The following is a 17,479-nucleotide window of genomic DNA, read 5'->3' as shown; positions in this document are numbered from 1 at the left end:
TTAAGAGGTCAAAACTGTCTTTTGACAGAAAATAAAGTATATCACAAACCCAGTAACAGGGTAAAAATAATAAATAAATTCCACACTATTTTCCCTAAAATTAGGAATATAATTAGTCCCTCTTTGAGGATATAAAATGAAATAAATAGCAAAGCAAAGACTATTCAAGCAATAAGAGATTTACTTATGTGTTCCTACCCTTGGGGCACTCCAGTTAAGCTTAGGAAAGACACTGCCACCCAGAGAATTGATAGCTTCCTGGACTTTAGTGGCAAACTCAGGAAATTCTGGTGCCTATTGAGAAAAAGAAGAAAGCATTAAGGCAAGTCAGTATTATCACAGTGAACATGGAAAATACGATCAAAACCTCAAGGATATACTCTAGGGCATTAAAAACAGAATGCAGAATACAAACTACCATCCAAATTTCAGAACTCAATAAAATAAGTGATCAAATAATATTTACCAGAAAGAGAAATAAAATAACAAATTGCTCAAATGGCACTTTCCAAAACAATCAAAACCCACAAATTAAAAAACAAAACAAAACAAAAAAACCCCACAAATCCAAAAAGACAGAGTAGGCAACTGGAATTTAAGAAGGAAAGAATGGGCGTGGGATTGTGGCTCAGTGGTAGAGCGCTTGCCTAGCATGGTGTGGGGCACTGGGTTCAATTCTCAGCACCACAAATAAAAAAAATAAATAAAACAAAGTCCATTGACAACTAAAAAAATATTTTAAAAAAAGAAGGAAAGAATGGTTCTTTCCGTATACCTACATAAAACAGGATTTATTAAGTGAAGTAACAGGAATGTCACTAGTATATATCTTCCAGTTCTCAGAAATTAACACCCCAAACTTAAAGGGCCAGATGTTTTTCCATCTGTAAAAGGTCTTTGGACACACCTCCAAAAGGCTTTATAAGAATGAAAAATAAATGATGTGGTAAACTGTATTTAAACACTGCTATTTCCAGACAAGTTTTAATGTAAGCAAAACTCAAAAGTCAGACCTTGGTCAAATTAAAATGTTCTTTGTTTTCTGGTTGGTTCAAAAAATATATCTCATGTAATCATTTCAACCAGGAAACTGAAATACTGTTGTTGAACAGGAATTTAAACTTGATTGCCAATATATCTGGCCTTGAGCTTTCTCTCATTATCACAGGACCTCATGGATACAAACTAGATAAAAGGAACATTAAGAGAGGTGGAAGTGGAGGTTTCAGGAGGGACAGAACACAAAATATTAACATAAATTCTCCACATAATCATTTAATTTCATATATCCCTACACAGGGAGTTGCTGCCCCCTATTGTGCATCTGTAAGTTCTGGGGGAAAAAATCCAGTAATTAACTTTCATATGGAAAAAAGTTAGATTAGATCTAGAATTAACTACATACTCTAAAACTAAATGAAATGGTTAGTGTGGATCCCAAGTTTAGCCTAGCCATGAGAGAAAAGAAACTGATAGGCAAGGCTCTGGAAACAGACCAAAGAAATAAATTTTTTTAATGGTAATATTTCTCCAAATGAGAAACATTTTGGTTTTTGTTGTTTAATGCTGGGGATCAAACCCAGGGCCTTGCACATGCTAGGCTAGCACTTTACCACTAAGTTATACCCCCAGCCCTAGAAAGGCTAATAAGTAGAGAAGAGAGAACTTAAGGCTAATGAGTAGAGAAGAGAGAGCTTAAGGCCCAATTAAGCTATCTTTTTGCTACAGGTAAATCTGAATCTCTAGACTGTTAACAACAATATCTTTTAATTACTTGATAGACTGTCTCCACATCTAGTTTCCATTAAAGTACTTCTTCAGCTTAGATACATAAAATTAAAGTTGTATAGAGAGGCTTTTGAAGTGAATAACTAAATCAAGGGTCCTTTATTTTCCACTTAACTCTCCCCATCAAGAGGAATTATGGTTTATGTCAAGCCAATAATTTGAAGCTGCTAGTCTGGTTGCCCTACATCTTTACTAATAAAACCCAATTATCCAAGATCTGCATTAACAATATTTCCTATAAGTGGAACAGTTACACAAATTTTACAACATGAAAACACTTAACTTTCAAAGACAAAATAATTTTCCTATCCCATGAAACTTGACATCTAAGGATTGCTTTATATTTATGTATTGAATTTTAAAGGATGTGATCATTTCCCTCAAATCCTCAAAATTACTCAACTTGAGGAAATTCTATCAAAAGGATTCTAAACAAATATAAATTATAAAAAGCATATGTATAAAAGACCCTCTGGATTGTCAGATTCTAGCTATGTCCATGAGCTATTTTACAACTTGATAATAGGTAACTGATGTGAGCTTATTCTTACGTTTATGCAATTTCTGTTTTGTCTGGAAGAAATTCAATTGTCTTCTTTCCCACTCTGAAGGGAGGAAAACCAGTTTTGCCTCATTTACATGTTCATTTTGATATTCTTGATCTATAAATATGTCTTTGGGTTCTTTTTTAAAATAGTGTTAACATTTGTCTGGCTCCCTCATAAATTAAACAAAATCTTTAAAATGTATTACAGAGTTTTATATCTGTATTGAAATCATGATTTAACTTTTCTGAAAATCATCTATAAAGACTTAATTAATAGGATTTTTTAAAAAATACACAGCTCAGATGGTCTTTTTTTTTTTTGCGGGTGGGTGAGGGGGGACTAGGGATTGAACCCAGGCCTTGAGGACATTAGGCAAGTGTTTTACTGTTGAACTACATTGCTAGTCTGCAATTAGCCAATTTCAAACATTCATGACATGTTATTTGCCTGGGGGAAATTCTCACTGAAGTGAGATAAACTCTACATTCTTCATCTGATACCACTGGACTTTCTAAAATCATATTCATCCTAAATATCCCATAAGCAACTATCATTAGAAAATTAGGGTGAATTCTTCCACATTTATGACTTTATACTTACAATATATGTGTTTATCTATAAAATGTGGCGTTTAAAATTTTTACATATATGCTATCCTTTACTATGTGCACTTTTAGCAACTTAATATTTTTGGTACATTGGGACTGAACCCAGGATGCACTCTACCAACTTATGTTTTTATATTCACTATTGTGGTTTTGATATCTCGATTTTTCGCATTTTTAATTGACTGCTTTACCTATACAAATGGACAACTCACCAGTCAACAATACTTTGGATTTTCCAACTCTATGTTCTGGCTCAAATTTTTCTTCTAGTAAGAGTGTTCACCATGAATGTTCCCCCTGCCAAACTCCATCTAATTCAACCCGGTGAAACCCAACCACTTTTATATATCATTAACTTTTTATTTTTAAATAATTTCAAACTCTCAGAAACATCATAAGTGTACCAAGAGTGTCTACCTACTCTTCACCCAGACTCCCCATTTTATGACATCCTCTTTATCATCCCATCTCCTATCTATGAATGTATCTATTTATTTACATTTACATACATATTACAGACATTTTCCCTACACTGTTTTACAGTAAATTGCAGTCAGTAAGCTTTTTACCCCTAAATATTTCAATGTACATTTCCAAGAAAGCCGTTTTAACATTTCTTGCATAACATAGTAAAATGATCAAATCAGAGAGCTAACATGGACACAATACCATTAACCTAATCTACAAATTTTTTAAAAAATATTTCTAGTTGTGAGGCAAGCACTCTACCAAGGAGCTACAACCCTAGACCCTAATCTATAAATCTGATAAGAAATTTTCCAGCTACCCTAATAATGCCTTTTATAGCAAAAGAAAAAACAAAACTTTTTTTATGGGGGGGGGCAGGTTCAGGATTCAGACTGCCTTCAAGCATTGTATTTAGGTGTCAACCTTCTTTAGGTGTCATGCTCCTTTTTTTTTTTTTTTTGGTACCAGGAATTGAACCCAGGGACACTTAATCTCTGAGCCATATCTCCAGCAGCACCCCCTTTTCTAATTTTGAGATAGGACCATGCTAAGTTGCTGAGACTGGCTTTGAACTTGTGATCCTCCTGCCTCCAGGCTGCTGGGATCACAGGCATATGCCACCATGTCCAGATGATTTTGACATTTTTTTTTTTTTGACATTTTCAACAAGTACATGAAAAAATGCTCACCATCTCTAGCAGTCAGAGAAATGCAAATCAAAACCACCCTAAGATACCATCTCACTCCAGTAAGATTGGCAGCCATTATGAAGTCAAACAACAACAAGTACTGGCGAGGATGTGGGGGAAAGGGTACACTTGTACATTGCTGGTGGGACTGCAAATTGGTGCGGCCAATTTGGAAAGCAGTATGGAGATTCCTGGGAAAGCTGGGAATGGAACCACCATTTGACCCAGCTATTGCCCTTCTCGGACTATTCCCTGAAGATCTTAAAAGAGCCTACTATAGGGATACTGCTACATCGATGTTCATAGCAGCACAATTCACAATAGCTAGACTGTGGAACCAACATAGATGCCCTTCAATAGATGAATAGATAAAAAAAAAATGAGGCATTTATACACAATGGAGTATTACTCAGCACTAAAAAATGACAAAATCATGACATTTGCAGGGAAATGGATGGCATTAGAGCAGATTATGCTAAGTGAAGCTAGCCAATCCCTAAAAAACAAATGCCAAATGTCTTCTTTGATATAAGAAGAGCAACTAAGAACAGAGCAGGGAGGAAGAGCATGAGAAAAAGATTAACATTAAACAGAGACGAGAGGTAGGAGGGAAAGGGAGAGAGAAGGGAAATTGCACGGGAATGGAAGGAGACCCTCATTATTATACAAAATTACTTATAAGAGGATGTGAGGGGAAAGGGGAAAAAAAAAACAAGGGAGAGAAATGAATTACAGTAGATGGGGTAGAGAGAGAAGACGGGAGGGAGGGGGAGGGGGAGGGGGATAGTAGAGGATAGGAAAGGCAGCAGAATACAACACTAGTATGGCTGTATGTAAAAACATGGATGTGGGGCTGGGGATGTGGCTCAAGCGGTAGCGTGCTCGCCTGGCATGCATGCGGCCTGGGTTTGATCCTCAGCACCACATACAAACAAAGATGTTGTGTCTGCCAAAAACTAAAAAATAAATATTAAAAAATTCTCTCTCTCTCTCTCTCTCTCTCTCTCTCTCTCTCTCTCTCTCAAAAAAAAAAAAAGAAAAAAGAAAAAAAAATTTTTAAAACGTGGATGTGTAACCAATGTGATTCTGCAATCTGTATATGGGGAAAAAATGGGAGTTCATAACCCACTTGAATCAAATGTATGAAATATGATATATCAAGAGCTTTGTAATGTTTTGAACACCCAATAATAAAAAAAAAAGAAAGAAAAAGAAAAAAAAAGAAAAGTACATACAAGGCACTTATTCAATACAAATTCTAAAAAGCTCACTTTGTTGGGTATTAGCACTGCCATGGGGGAGGGAAATTTCCCCCTTACCTATTTAATTTAATCACTGATTTATGTCAGTATGGGATCTTATATTCTTATTTTAGTCAGTGGATTATAATCTATCACTATTTGTTATGATGCACAACTTTTTAGCTAGTGGGGGGCCATTCAAGCTGGCTTCTGAGATCTTTTTGTCACATCCCCATCATTCTTTAAACATTTCCTTAGTTTTTTGTATAACAAGGTACTATGGGCTCACTTTTACTCTCCTAACCACAGTCCTCAATTTCTCTAAGAAGCTTCAATTCCTTTATTGGAGAATGGTATTTAGAAACCAATATCAGAGCAGGAAGTGTGCTCACTGCTTTCATGATATATGTCACTGCTTCTACAACTTATTGCTCAAATTAGTGGACAGAGTTTGAAAAATATACAAACATACACCCATGCACAATGCTTTGGTTTGAATGTTTACGTCACTCCAAAATTCATGTTGTGACTTAACCCCCCCATTGTGGTGATATTAGGAGGTAGGGCCTTTAATTAATGTCCTCATAAAAGAGGCTTTAGAGAGCTACCTGGCTTTTCCATCTCTTGCTCCTTGCATCATGTAAGGATATAGCAACAAGGTCTGGGAGCAAAGAGCAAGCCCTCGCCTGACACTACATCTGCTAGTGCCTTGATCTTGGACTTCCTAGTCTCTTTAACTATGAGAAGCAAATTTCTATTATTTCTAAATTACTTAGTCTATGGTATTATGTTATAGCAGCAGGAACAGACTCAGTCAAATACATACACTTGTATTATTAATTTCCATATTACCCATCCATTTGTAATTTTTAAATTATATTGATCCTTACTCTTTTTTTTTTTTTTAAAGAGAGAGTGAGAGAGGGGAGAGAGAGAGAGAGAGAGAGAGAGAGAAATTTTTGATATTTATTTTTTAGTTATCGGCGGACACAACATCTTTTGTTTGTATGTGGTGCTGAGAATCGAACCCGGGCCGCACGCATGCCAGGCGAGCGCGCTACCGCTTGAGCCACATCCCCAGCCCCGATCCTTACTCTTTTTAAGGTCCAGGTTAAATACTGTTTATTCTTTTAAGCACTTCTATATATCCTCACTTGTAATGGTTCAAGCCAACATCCCTTCCATCGATTCCCTACCTTATATCATTTTTCCCCACTGGTTTATAAAGCCTCTAATAGCAGAAATCAAATCATATTCATCTTAGATTATCATGCAGAAATCAATTTTGTGCTCTGAGTACAGAAGAAAAATAACATAACAGAATTGAGCAAAATTTTCATAAAAGGAGAGTGAATCAAATGGCATCCAGAGTAAATAAAACACAAACTTCTATTTCTATACCTAGCATGCTAAACTTCTGCTACTGAAGGAAATGACAGTTTTAAATATATTCACTTTTTTATTCTGCATTCTGAACACCATTTATATCTCTTTCATTAAGCAGAAGTATCTTCTTATTTAGAGTTGTATTGCAATATATTCTATCCTAAAACGAGTTTCCTTTCTTTTTGCTTTTATGTTTATGTATAAGGAATTTTATAAAAAGCCTTTCTTGGGGCTGGGAGTACAGTTCAGTGATAGAGTACTTGCCTAGCGTGTGTGAGGCACTGGGTTTGATTCTCAGCACCACATATAAATAAAGGTCCATCAATGCCTAAAAATATATATATATATTTCTAAAAAGCCTTTCTTTTCTATCTCAAGGTAGAGAGTTTCATTTATCTATTTTTAGAAATACATTTTTGCGGGCCATGGATATACAGTGGTAGAGCGCCTATTTAATATATTTGATGTCCTGGGTTCAATCCCTAGCACCAAAAATAAATAAATAAACTTTCTTCTTCTTCTTTTTTTTTTTCCTTTACTAATCTTTAAAAAATACTCTTAAAGTATTTTCATGATGCTGGGGTTGTGGCTTAGCAGGAGAGCACTTGCCTAGTACTTGCAAGGCCCTGGGTTCGATCCTCAGCACCACATAAAAATAACTTTAAAAAAAAAAAAAAGGTATAAAAAATATATTTTTTTTTGGCCAGGCGCGGTGGCGCACACCTATAATCCCAGCAGCTCGGGAGGCTAAGGCAGGAAGATCACAAGTTCAAAGCCAGCCTCAGCAAAAGCAAAGCACTAAGCAAGTCAGTAAGACCCTATCTCTAAATTAAATAAAATACAAAATAGGGCTGGGGATGTGGCTCAGTGGTCAAGTGCCTCTGAGTTCAATCCCTGGTACCAAAAAAATTTTTTTTTCATAAAAATATTTTAAGTTGAATTTTAAATTTTATAGCAGCATTTTTATCCCAAAAGACTATATAATATGCTTGATCAACTTCTATAATTTTATATAAAACTTGGGTTGAACTCACATACTTCATCACTTGAAATAAATTATAATTTATTTATGACATTTAAATATACTTGAGTAAATAAATATAGATTTTTCATTTTATTGCCCAGCAATATGGGAAGCTCAGTGTATGCCTAGCTTAATTCCTTCTTTCAGAGTGTAAAAGAAACAAGTCAGAGCATCAAATAATGCACTTTAAATATTTCCTTTGTAATCAAAGGGAAAAAGAGGGCAAGCCATGTTTGCCTATTCAAAAATGATTCAAATTATTTTTCAGAATAATAAATAATACCCCACAGACAACAAGGTATTTGAAGTGATTAAGTACATGGGAATTTGGAGAGCTGTGCACTTCAACTGTGAGGTAACTCTTAGGTGACAGTACGAGGCTGTGTCCCCATGCTGGTGCTGCTTTGCTCTTACCGTAAGCGTGGCTGTGTTCTCATCATCTGACCACTACATGGATAAAAGGACAGAAAAACAAACAACATTAAGTTTAAATAGTATAACAGGATCCCAAAGGCAGTGCTCCATCTAAAAATGGTACATAAACAGAAGACATCTTTCCCCAAATTCAAAGTATATGTAAAAATGGACATCAAAAGTAAGATTTTCGTGTAATTTCTCACTTTATCAAATGTAAGGGAAGCCTAAACATCAAAACCACTTTAGGGACCATTTAAATTAAAATAGTCTACAGAACAGATTATTTTATTTTCTACCAACCTGTATTTCTTCTGCTTCATCGTCACTGTCTGGCTGAGAGCGAGTTGGTGGATCTTCCCTAAAAAAACAGAAAGAAAAAATTATGCAAAGAAAACTTCTGCTACCAAATAGCCATATATTCTCAAGCATGTTAAGCTTATGTAAAACAAAACAATTTGAAGTACAGAACAAACATAAGGAAAACTTACTACCAATAAGAGATGACAGAATAAAACCTTCCTACTTTCTTCTCAGAAATCACCAAAAATATGGAAATTTTAAGAACCCCATGTCTGATAATAAGAATCATCTAGGACTCTGCACCCCAATATATGAGAAAGTGCTGCCAAAGACAGGGAAGACACAGGAAGAAAACATGTGAAGAGCTGTCCATACTACTGACAGATATCCCTGGGGCAAAACCAACATCCTTCCTATGTGCAACAAAAACTGAGCATGTGGGCTGGTGTCAACAGTTACTCTGGATCAAGACTGGACCACTGAAAAAGGTAAGAAAGAGAAAGAAATACTCAGGCATACTACCTGTGAAGAAGCCAGCAAGCAAAGGAGGGTGTTGGAAAATGCCATTCAGTAGCCAGACCTCACTGTCTAATGGGGAAGCAGAGGCTGAAAGAACTCAGACAGAATATTCACAACACTGCACTGCCACTCCTCAACAACCAACTGCAGACAACAAGCCTAGGAGAATTCACCTTATGGGGGAAAATCAATAAGAAAAGCCCAAGAGCTATGCAAAGGCTATATGAGGAAAAAAGAAGAGGGAAGTTTTTGGTCATACATGTGCATTTACCTCTATGTTCCCTCTTAAAATGCTACTAAAATGAAAGGAAAGATCCAAGGATAAAGATGACCAAAATAAAGACAACTATAGAAGAAAAATGGCATGAAAAGTTTTTGAACTCAGACGGCCACTCGAGGGATTACCCAGGAGCGGCAGGTAAGAACTTATAGATACCATGTAAGATGGGAAGGAAGCTCTGCGCTAAACAAAAGGTCAATTTGGGGCACCAACTAAGGAGGAATAGGACATACCCAACCTTCCTTACCCTGAACATTCTAGCCAGTAATCCTCTTCAGCCCTTTTGGTAAGCATTTTTTCTCTGGGGAAAAAAATAAACTAAAGAGTGAAAGGATTCAGACACATACTGGCCCAAATGATCACGAGGGTTATGTGAAAATCATACTTCACAATGCCACCTCTAGTCCCCTTCCTCTCACCCTACTTCAGGAACAAAGAAGGATTAAAGGATTATTCTCTGTAGGAACCAAATAGCCCTAGAGGAAAGACCTACAGATATTACCATCTGGGAATCTCCCAACAATACTGGCTGGCTACTGGCACATTTGTGTTCCACCTGGGTACACAAAATTTGCAAATGTTTGTGCAAGGATGTGTCCTCTACTCTTATGTAAGAATATAGGCCTCAAAGAACTAGAAAACTGAAGAAAAGCTCCAAGACAAAAAATGCTTTCAAAAAAGGAGAGGAAAAATGTATACACGGAAGAAAAAGGACACCAAGGGGACCAGATAAAAATATTTTTTAAAAGCATTATTAATCCCCAAACATAAAAGATATCACATCCAGAAAAGAAGAAAAGGAGGCAATTAAAAAAAAGAAGAAGAAGAAAGAAAAAGACTAAACTTGGGGCCGGGGTTGTGGCTCAGTGGTAGAGCACTTGCCTAGCATGTGTGTGGCACTGGGTTCAATTCTCAACATCACATATAAATAATTTTTTTAAAAAAATGAAGATCATTGACAACTAAAAATATATATTAAAAAAAGACAGAACTTGTAGAAAATGAAAACATGATAGCTAAAATTTTTAATTCAAAAGATTGAAAGGAAAAGTTACAAAAACTACCCAGAAAGAAAACAAAGTAGGCAAAAAGTCAATAGAAAAGAATTGATAAAATTCAAAGGAATTAAACAAACAGACTTAACACCTAAACAACAGCGGTTCCAGACAGAAGACAGAGAAAATTATCAAAGACAAAATATTTTTTAATGTCCCCAAAATGGAAAACATGTCCTAGAATTAAAGAGTCTATTAGGTACATGGCACTATGAAGGAAAAGAAAAACAAATGTTCAAAAATAGCCACAGTAGTTTTTTCCACCCCTTTTTATGTGCCCCTTTGCAGGGTGACTTTGTTCCTCTTCCCATCAACAAATGGCCTTTATTTTTCCATCCCTTTAATTTTGACTGGCTTCAAGACTCATTCTGACTAATAGAATATAACACAAGTGATGCTACTGGATTCTGAACTGAGATGTCAAGTGTCCTTGGAGCTTCACTCTTACTTTTCGAAATACTTGCCACAGCTAAAGAAACTAAGGCCAGCCTTTCTGAGGATGAAGGCCCACAGGGATAAAGAGACTCAGCCGATGGTCAGCATCATCTACCAGACATATGAGGAAAGACATCATAAGACCGTCCAGCTCAGACTAGAGGACAAATGGCCAGTCACTGTGAAGACCTGCTCAGTGTCAATAACTATGGAGAATCTGAGATTCTGTCCTACTTGAAAGCTAACAAATTAGCTTCTCACAGTTCCAAGGACACTGGCAGAGGACATGAGACTCCTGAGTCAGAAACAATTCTTATCACTCACACCACAGCAAGAAGCTCTTTGTATCAGTTCTCTCTTGCCCCTCAAGTCTCATAGAGTAATACAGAGTAGGGTAATCCAGGCTTGTATTACAACCAAGGAACCCTGAACTTAGGGAATGTCATCTTTCCTAATGGCAAAAAAAGCCTGCTCAATGTATAAATATAAATATATAAATAAATGTGTTTATTCATATTGTCAGTAAACAAACTTGCTTTTTACTCTACAGGGAGAGGCTGTATCTTTGAGAATGTGTGCTGTCTAAGCAATATTGAAAAGATGGTTAAGAACAAAAGCTGGTGGTGCCTGTGCTTGAAGATGTGCAGAAACATAACAGAACAAGTAAAGTGTCTCCTAACCCCAAATCACTGAAATGGTTACTGTTTTAAGCCACAATAAACAAGTGACTCTGATGATTATCATGAAATATAAAATATGAAGAGAAAATCCAAAGAACATTCTTAGGGGGAAAAAAGGTACATAAATCAGAATGATTTGGGACCTCAGAGCATACTAGAGGATAGTGGGCTACACTTTCAAAATCTGAGGGCTATTTTCTGCCTAGAATACCATATTAAGCAAAAACTCCTAAGCACCAAAATCAAGTATAAGAGTAGAATAAAATTTTCTTCAGACATGCAACAGCTCAAAAGCTGTTCCTTCTATGCATTCTAGAGCATGTACTTCAATAACATGAATAAACTAAGATAAACAAAAATATGGCATCCAAAGAAAAATCCAGAAAATCCAACTCTCAAGAGAAATTCAAACTGACAACTGTATACCAGATCTGAGGAACTATCAGCTCAGCCTGGACTAGGAAGATGGGTGATTGCTACAGTGAGATCTCCATGAAAAGAGAAACAGAGCTGCCAGATTTGGAACTGTTCTTGAGGATTTAGAAAAACAACTAATAGGCTGTTTTTGTTTATTAGAACATTTGTAAAATATTAGTGATAGACACATAGAAAATAAAGCAAAATTTGAAAACATCATTATTAGTTTCAGGGGAAACAGTTATTTTTAAAAGAAAAGGTAATTATAACATATAATGTAGCTCAGTAGTCAACAATAATGACTGTAAACACTGACTAGTCATGAGGGAGATGAAAAGAGTAAAAGAGAGCTAAATCTCCAAAGGTGATCACAAAGAAAAAAGAAATAATACTGAAGTTGGAGATTAGATTAAGGACTAATAGTGTAAGTGCATTAAGATATATGAAGTAGCAAAGAATGAGTCCGTTTACATTTGTTCCGGCTATACTATGTATCTTCCAAGTGGAAGCAATCTTTAGAAAAAGCACACTCTGGTTTATCAATTATTCTGTTACAATTTTGGCTTAATGTGTGTCAGTCCCCCAAAATTTTAATCAACTCTTCATAATCCTTAGTTTCCATATCTACAAGGTGAGAACCTGATTCTACAGTTAGGGGTAATATTAACACACTGTCAATTGTGAATCCTTACCCAAGAAGCTAGCCTTTCTTTCTTAGACCTCTTGTTAAATGCCACATCACGTTGTTCAATGTGACATTAACATTGTTTACAAACTTTATATAACATAAAAGGTACCCCAACAAACTTGAAAATGTGCTTCATTACTCTAAAAATCACATTTTTTTTAGTATAACAGAATACATTTTAAAATATATTTGTAATCAGTGTATTCATAGTTCTTCAGAGAACTTATTGCAGTGCCACTGTAGAAGATAACAACCTAAAATTTCTTCATAGTAGAATGTGGCAACATTTTCAAATTGCAAGTTTATTAGGCTTGGCTTTCTAAGGTAACCCTCAAATACTGAGGTCTGAACTGGTTAAAAAAATGATGCTAGTATTTAGGATTCTGTATATTCTCTATTATATCTTACACAGAACTGGTTTGTAAGAACACTGGCTCTGGGTCACAAAGATAGTTTAAAATTTTAGTTATGTTACCTTTTGTCAAAAGCTCTCTCCCAGTTCCAGCCACACAACCCTCTCTGAGTCAAGAGCATTCATGTTGTTCCTTCTGCCAGAAAAAGTTTTTCTTCCCACCTTCAACTGGCTGACTTCTTTTTCCCAGTCTCCACATCTCAGAGGCTCAAAAGCTACTTCTTTAAGACACTCCTTGACCCTTCCCACAATACTCAGCCCACCAACTTAATGTCAGGACCTGGCCCATCTCCTTCATAGGATTTATCCCAATTTTCACACATATATTAACTTGTATGTTTGTTTAATATTTGTACTCAGTAAGATTAATGATGAGGAGGGAAGTGAATATTTCTTAAGAACATAAAATATACTGGGAACTGGACTGAACATTTTACACATTACTGTTTTTTATCCTTATAATACCCCAATGAACTAAGTTCTGCACTATCATTTACCACATTTACAGACAAGAACCTGAGATACAGTGAACTACAAAACAACAGAGATGATCCAACCCTAGGAAACTGGACTTAAGAGTTAGCACTTTTACCATTTTGACTCCCACAAAATATGAAGCTGAACTATCAACTCCAAAAGGACAGGTTCCGTATGTGATGTGTGCATTAGCGTATAGTAGGGCAGAGCCCTGTGTACTGTGGAGCACTGTTAATGGTATTTAACATCCTGTTTTCCTACGCCAACAGCCTATGCAAACATCTGGCCAATGAAAGTCAATACAGGAGCTCTTTGGTAGTTTATAGTATTAAAATTAATAAAGTATCTTCTAATATTAGGAGTCATTGATACTGCATAAGCTTATTAAATATGCAATATTGGGGATACTAAAATGTCTGTGAATATCCCAAAGTTGAGACTTGTTCATTTTTTTCTACCATTTCTTTTTCCTCTAATTATTCCAAGTTAATGATATTAACAATTTTCAGGTTATTAAAGGGCTAAAATTGTACCCAAAAGTCTAGAACTATAATCCAGAAAAATACACTAGAAATTCACCAAGCAAATGTATGGGGTCAAGTTAGTTATTACTGAAAATAAACATAACTCTAAACACATGTCTAAGGTTCATTCATTCAATAAATGTTTATCAAGCACATCCTGGGGCTGGGGATGTGGCTCAAGCGGTAGCACGCTCGCCTCGCATGTGTGCGGCCCGGGTTCGATCCTCAGCACCACATACAAACAAAGATGTTGTGTCCACTGAAAACTAAAAAATAAATATTAAAAACTTAAAAAAAAAAAAAAAAAAAAAAAAAAAAAAAGCACATCCTATGTACGAGGAACTGTTCCCAGAGCTGGGTGAACAACTGCTCAAGTCCCTGGTCTCATCAAACTTCATTCAAATAGAACAACTAATGGAATTATGTAAGGTGAAAGTAAGTATCATCAGAAAATAAAGGCAGTTTTAGGGGATAAAGAGTGACATACTAGCAAGGATTATTATTAGGCCATTTTAGAAAGGATGGGGAAGTCTGGACACATATATGACATGACTTTTAAATACAGATTTAAATGAAAACACAAGAACTTCACTAAACTCTGATTCTCAACTTTCTCAAGTCTGTACTAAAACGATTGAAATATCATTTTCCTCTACCCAGTAATAGAGGAACTACCTGAATAGATTCTAGAAGGTAGGGGAGGGGCCATGATGGATCAACTGTGGGGAATAAAATGTTAAGGATAAATCCTCAGAAAGCTTTCTGCTTGCAATAAACAATGAATTTTTTATCTTAAAAACTAAAGGATCTTAAAAGGGTAATTATGTGCCTTATCACCTAGCCTGCTACATTCAGAAGGAAAGGTACCATCTTATGCCTTCTCTACTGCAAGTTAAAGGAACTGCACAATTTCACAACTAGTTATTATTAGTGAGGGAAGTACTCAATTTTCAAGATATCAGCTGAACATTGAAAGGAATATGGGACAAAAATTGGCACATAATTTTAGCTAGGAAAAAAAAGGAGCTAAAACGAGAAAATAGTGCCAAGCTAATTTATTCATCTTATACATAAATGTTGAAATTTAACATTATTTCTTTATAATAAAGTTTAAAGAATTCTTTCTCATACTTACCTTCCTGAAACCACCAGAGTTCCATCATCAAGTAAATAATCCTTTACATTCTGAGGAAGTGGAAGGATGACACTAGGGGAAGAAAAAAAAGTACGCCAAAAAAGACATCATTTTAATGACCCAGGTCATTTTTTTTCCTTTTCTTTTTTTTTTTGAGGGGGGGGGGGGTAGGCAAGCACTCTACTACTGAGTTACACTCCCAGCCCCCCCCCTTTTTTTAAAGTAGTTGGACACGATACCTTTATTTAATTTATTTATTTATTTTTATGTGGTGCTGAGGTTCGAACCCAGGGCCTTGCTCCTGCTAGAGGAACGCTCTACCACTGAGCCACAATCTCAGCCCTGGGATGTGTTCTTTTTGAGAGAGAGAGAGAGAGAGAGAGAGAGAGAGAGAGAGAGAGAATTTTTTAATATTTATTTTTTAGTTTTTGGCGGACACAACATCTTTGTTTGTATGTGGTGCTGAGGATCGAACCCAGGCTGCACGCATACCACGCAAGCCTGCTACCGCTTGAGCCACATCCCCAGCCCCTCAGCCCCTTTTTAAAAATTTAATTTCAAGACAGGGTTTTGTTGAGTTGCCCAGGCTGGCCTTGAACTTCCTTTTTTTTTTTTTAATTGGTGCATCATAATTACACATAACAGAGGAATTCATTGTTGCTCAAATTTTCAACCCTTTGTCTCCCAAGCAGCTGAAATTATAGGCATGCCTCACTGCATCCTACCAACTTGCTTAATTTTTGAATTATCTGTTCCCTTTATGTTAATATATAGTAGAATATGTTAATGGTGTATATTTGATAGCAGCAAACCAGGACTAGTATAATATGAACAAACATGACATTTCATATAATTACCACAACAATGTTTATGGCAGAAAAACAAAAACAAATCCAAATAAACAAATGGAGGTCACAATATGAAAGTAACAAGCTCAAAAGAATTCTCAGCACAAGGATTCTGTCTTTAAGAAATCTAAGACCAGCAAGTATTTGCACCAACACAGAAAATGCAGGGAAGAAAAACAACAAGAGAACATTAACAGCATTAACTAAACACCTCTAAGACACAAAGCAGCAGCAGACTCAATATCTGGAATCCATTGTTTGATGGGCAATGAACATATTAAGGGTTAAGAATTCATGATCTAAGTGGATTTGTTTTGGTGGCATTCTATTCAACTGATCACCGGAGATATAAAGTTGCCTACTGAGTACATGTTAGCTTAATTTGTTTCAGTTAATCATAATTAAAGATGGCAAAGTCACATTTGAAGTCATTTAACAACTTATGAGATAATTTGTTTTTTACACTGAAGTAAAAATTCATCAAAAATTTCTTCCAGATTCCTAAAAAGTAATGCTATTACTGCATTTTTATTTTGAGATGTATATTTTCTAAGAATTGAAAAAGATTACAGCCTGCTTTTAGAGTCAGCAGAACATCAGTGACTTATGCATCATTTATTTACTGAACAAGTTTTTGTTTTTTTTTTGACTTTATTTATTTATTTTTTAATATTTGGCAGACACAACATCTTTGTTTGTATGTGGTGCTGAGGATCGAACCCGGGCCGCACGCATGCCAGGCGAGCGCGCTACCGCTTGAGCCACATCTCCAGCCCCCTGAACAAGTTTTTTGACATATTACAAATGGTTTATGTACAAAGAAAAGATATTTAAGTGCTAATTTGATTTTAAAAATCAATATTTTATTCAGCAAAGTTACAATTTCAAATTCAAAAGCCTAGTTCTTCCTCAGACTTCTTAAGTTCAACTAACAAATTTTATTATTCTGTTTGTAAATCTACAAAATCTAAACCAATTCCAATGAGCCTTTGTGATTTTAAAGTCTCTTTAAGAATTCAAATTCCAGCAGGAGGATTGCAAGTTCAAAGTCATCCTCAGCAATTTAGCAAGGCCCTAATAAATTTAGCAAGACCCTGTCTCAAAATAAAAATAAAAGGGTTGGGGATGTGGCTCAGTGGTTAAGTGCTCCTGGGTTTAAACCATAGTGTATCTACTACTACTATATCATCATTATCATCATCATCAATAAAATAATTCAAACTACATTTAATTTAAAAATCTATTTAAATGTCTATTTGAACGTTTGTTGTCTGATTATAAATAAACTTTGCCAAATATTTAATCTTGTAAAGCTGAGCAACAAAAACTATAAAAATATGGTGAATCTAAGGTTCTCACAAACATTCTAATACCATTCAAAACTTGAAATTTTTCCTTAAATATGTTAACTTATCAATTCTAAAGCAACTACATAATTTTAATGGTAACCACAAGGCTAATCTCTTATGAACATACTAGTTATCCTCAAAATGGCAAAGCCCTAAAGATACTAAAATATTTAACAGGAAAAAAAAATAAA

General features: G+C 35.6%; 1 protein-coding gene across 1 annotated transcript in view; it reads right to left on the bottom strand.

Moving 5' to 3' along the window:
- Positions 1 to 17,479, bottom strand: part of Cdc123 (cell division cycle 123) — a 59,731-nt gene that overhangs the window by 38,255 nt on the left and 3,997 nt on the right. Inside the window, exons 2-5 of the mRNA XM_076832112.1 lie at positions 15,092 to 15,163; positions 8,470 to 8,527; positions 8,167 to 8,199; positions 199 to 294 (exon numbers count right to left, since the gene is read on the bottom strand). Of these exons, the coding sequence (XP_076688227.1) occupies positions 199 to 294; positions 8,167 to 8,199; positions 8,470 to 8,527; positions 15,092 to 15,163 (259 nt within the window). The remainder of the gene's footprint in view (positions 1 to 198; positions 295 to 8,166; positions 8,200 to 8,469; positions 8,528 to 15,091; positions 15,164 to 17,479) is intronic.

Source organism: Callospermophilus lateralis, chromosome 13 (assembly GCF_048772815.1).
Source record: "Callospermophilus lateralis isolate mCalLat2 chromosome 13, mCalLat2.hap1, whole genome shotgun sequence".
In the NCBI taxonomy this organism is placed as follows: Eukaryota; Metazoa; Chordata; class Mammalia; order Rodentia; family Sciuridae; genus Callospermophilus; species Callospermophilus lateralis.
This window is presented reverse-complemented; position numbering and strand designations above follow the sequence as displayed.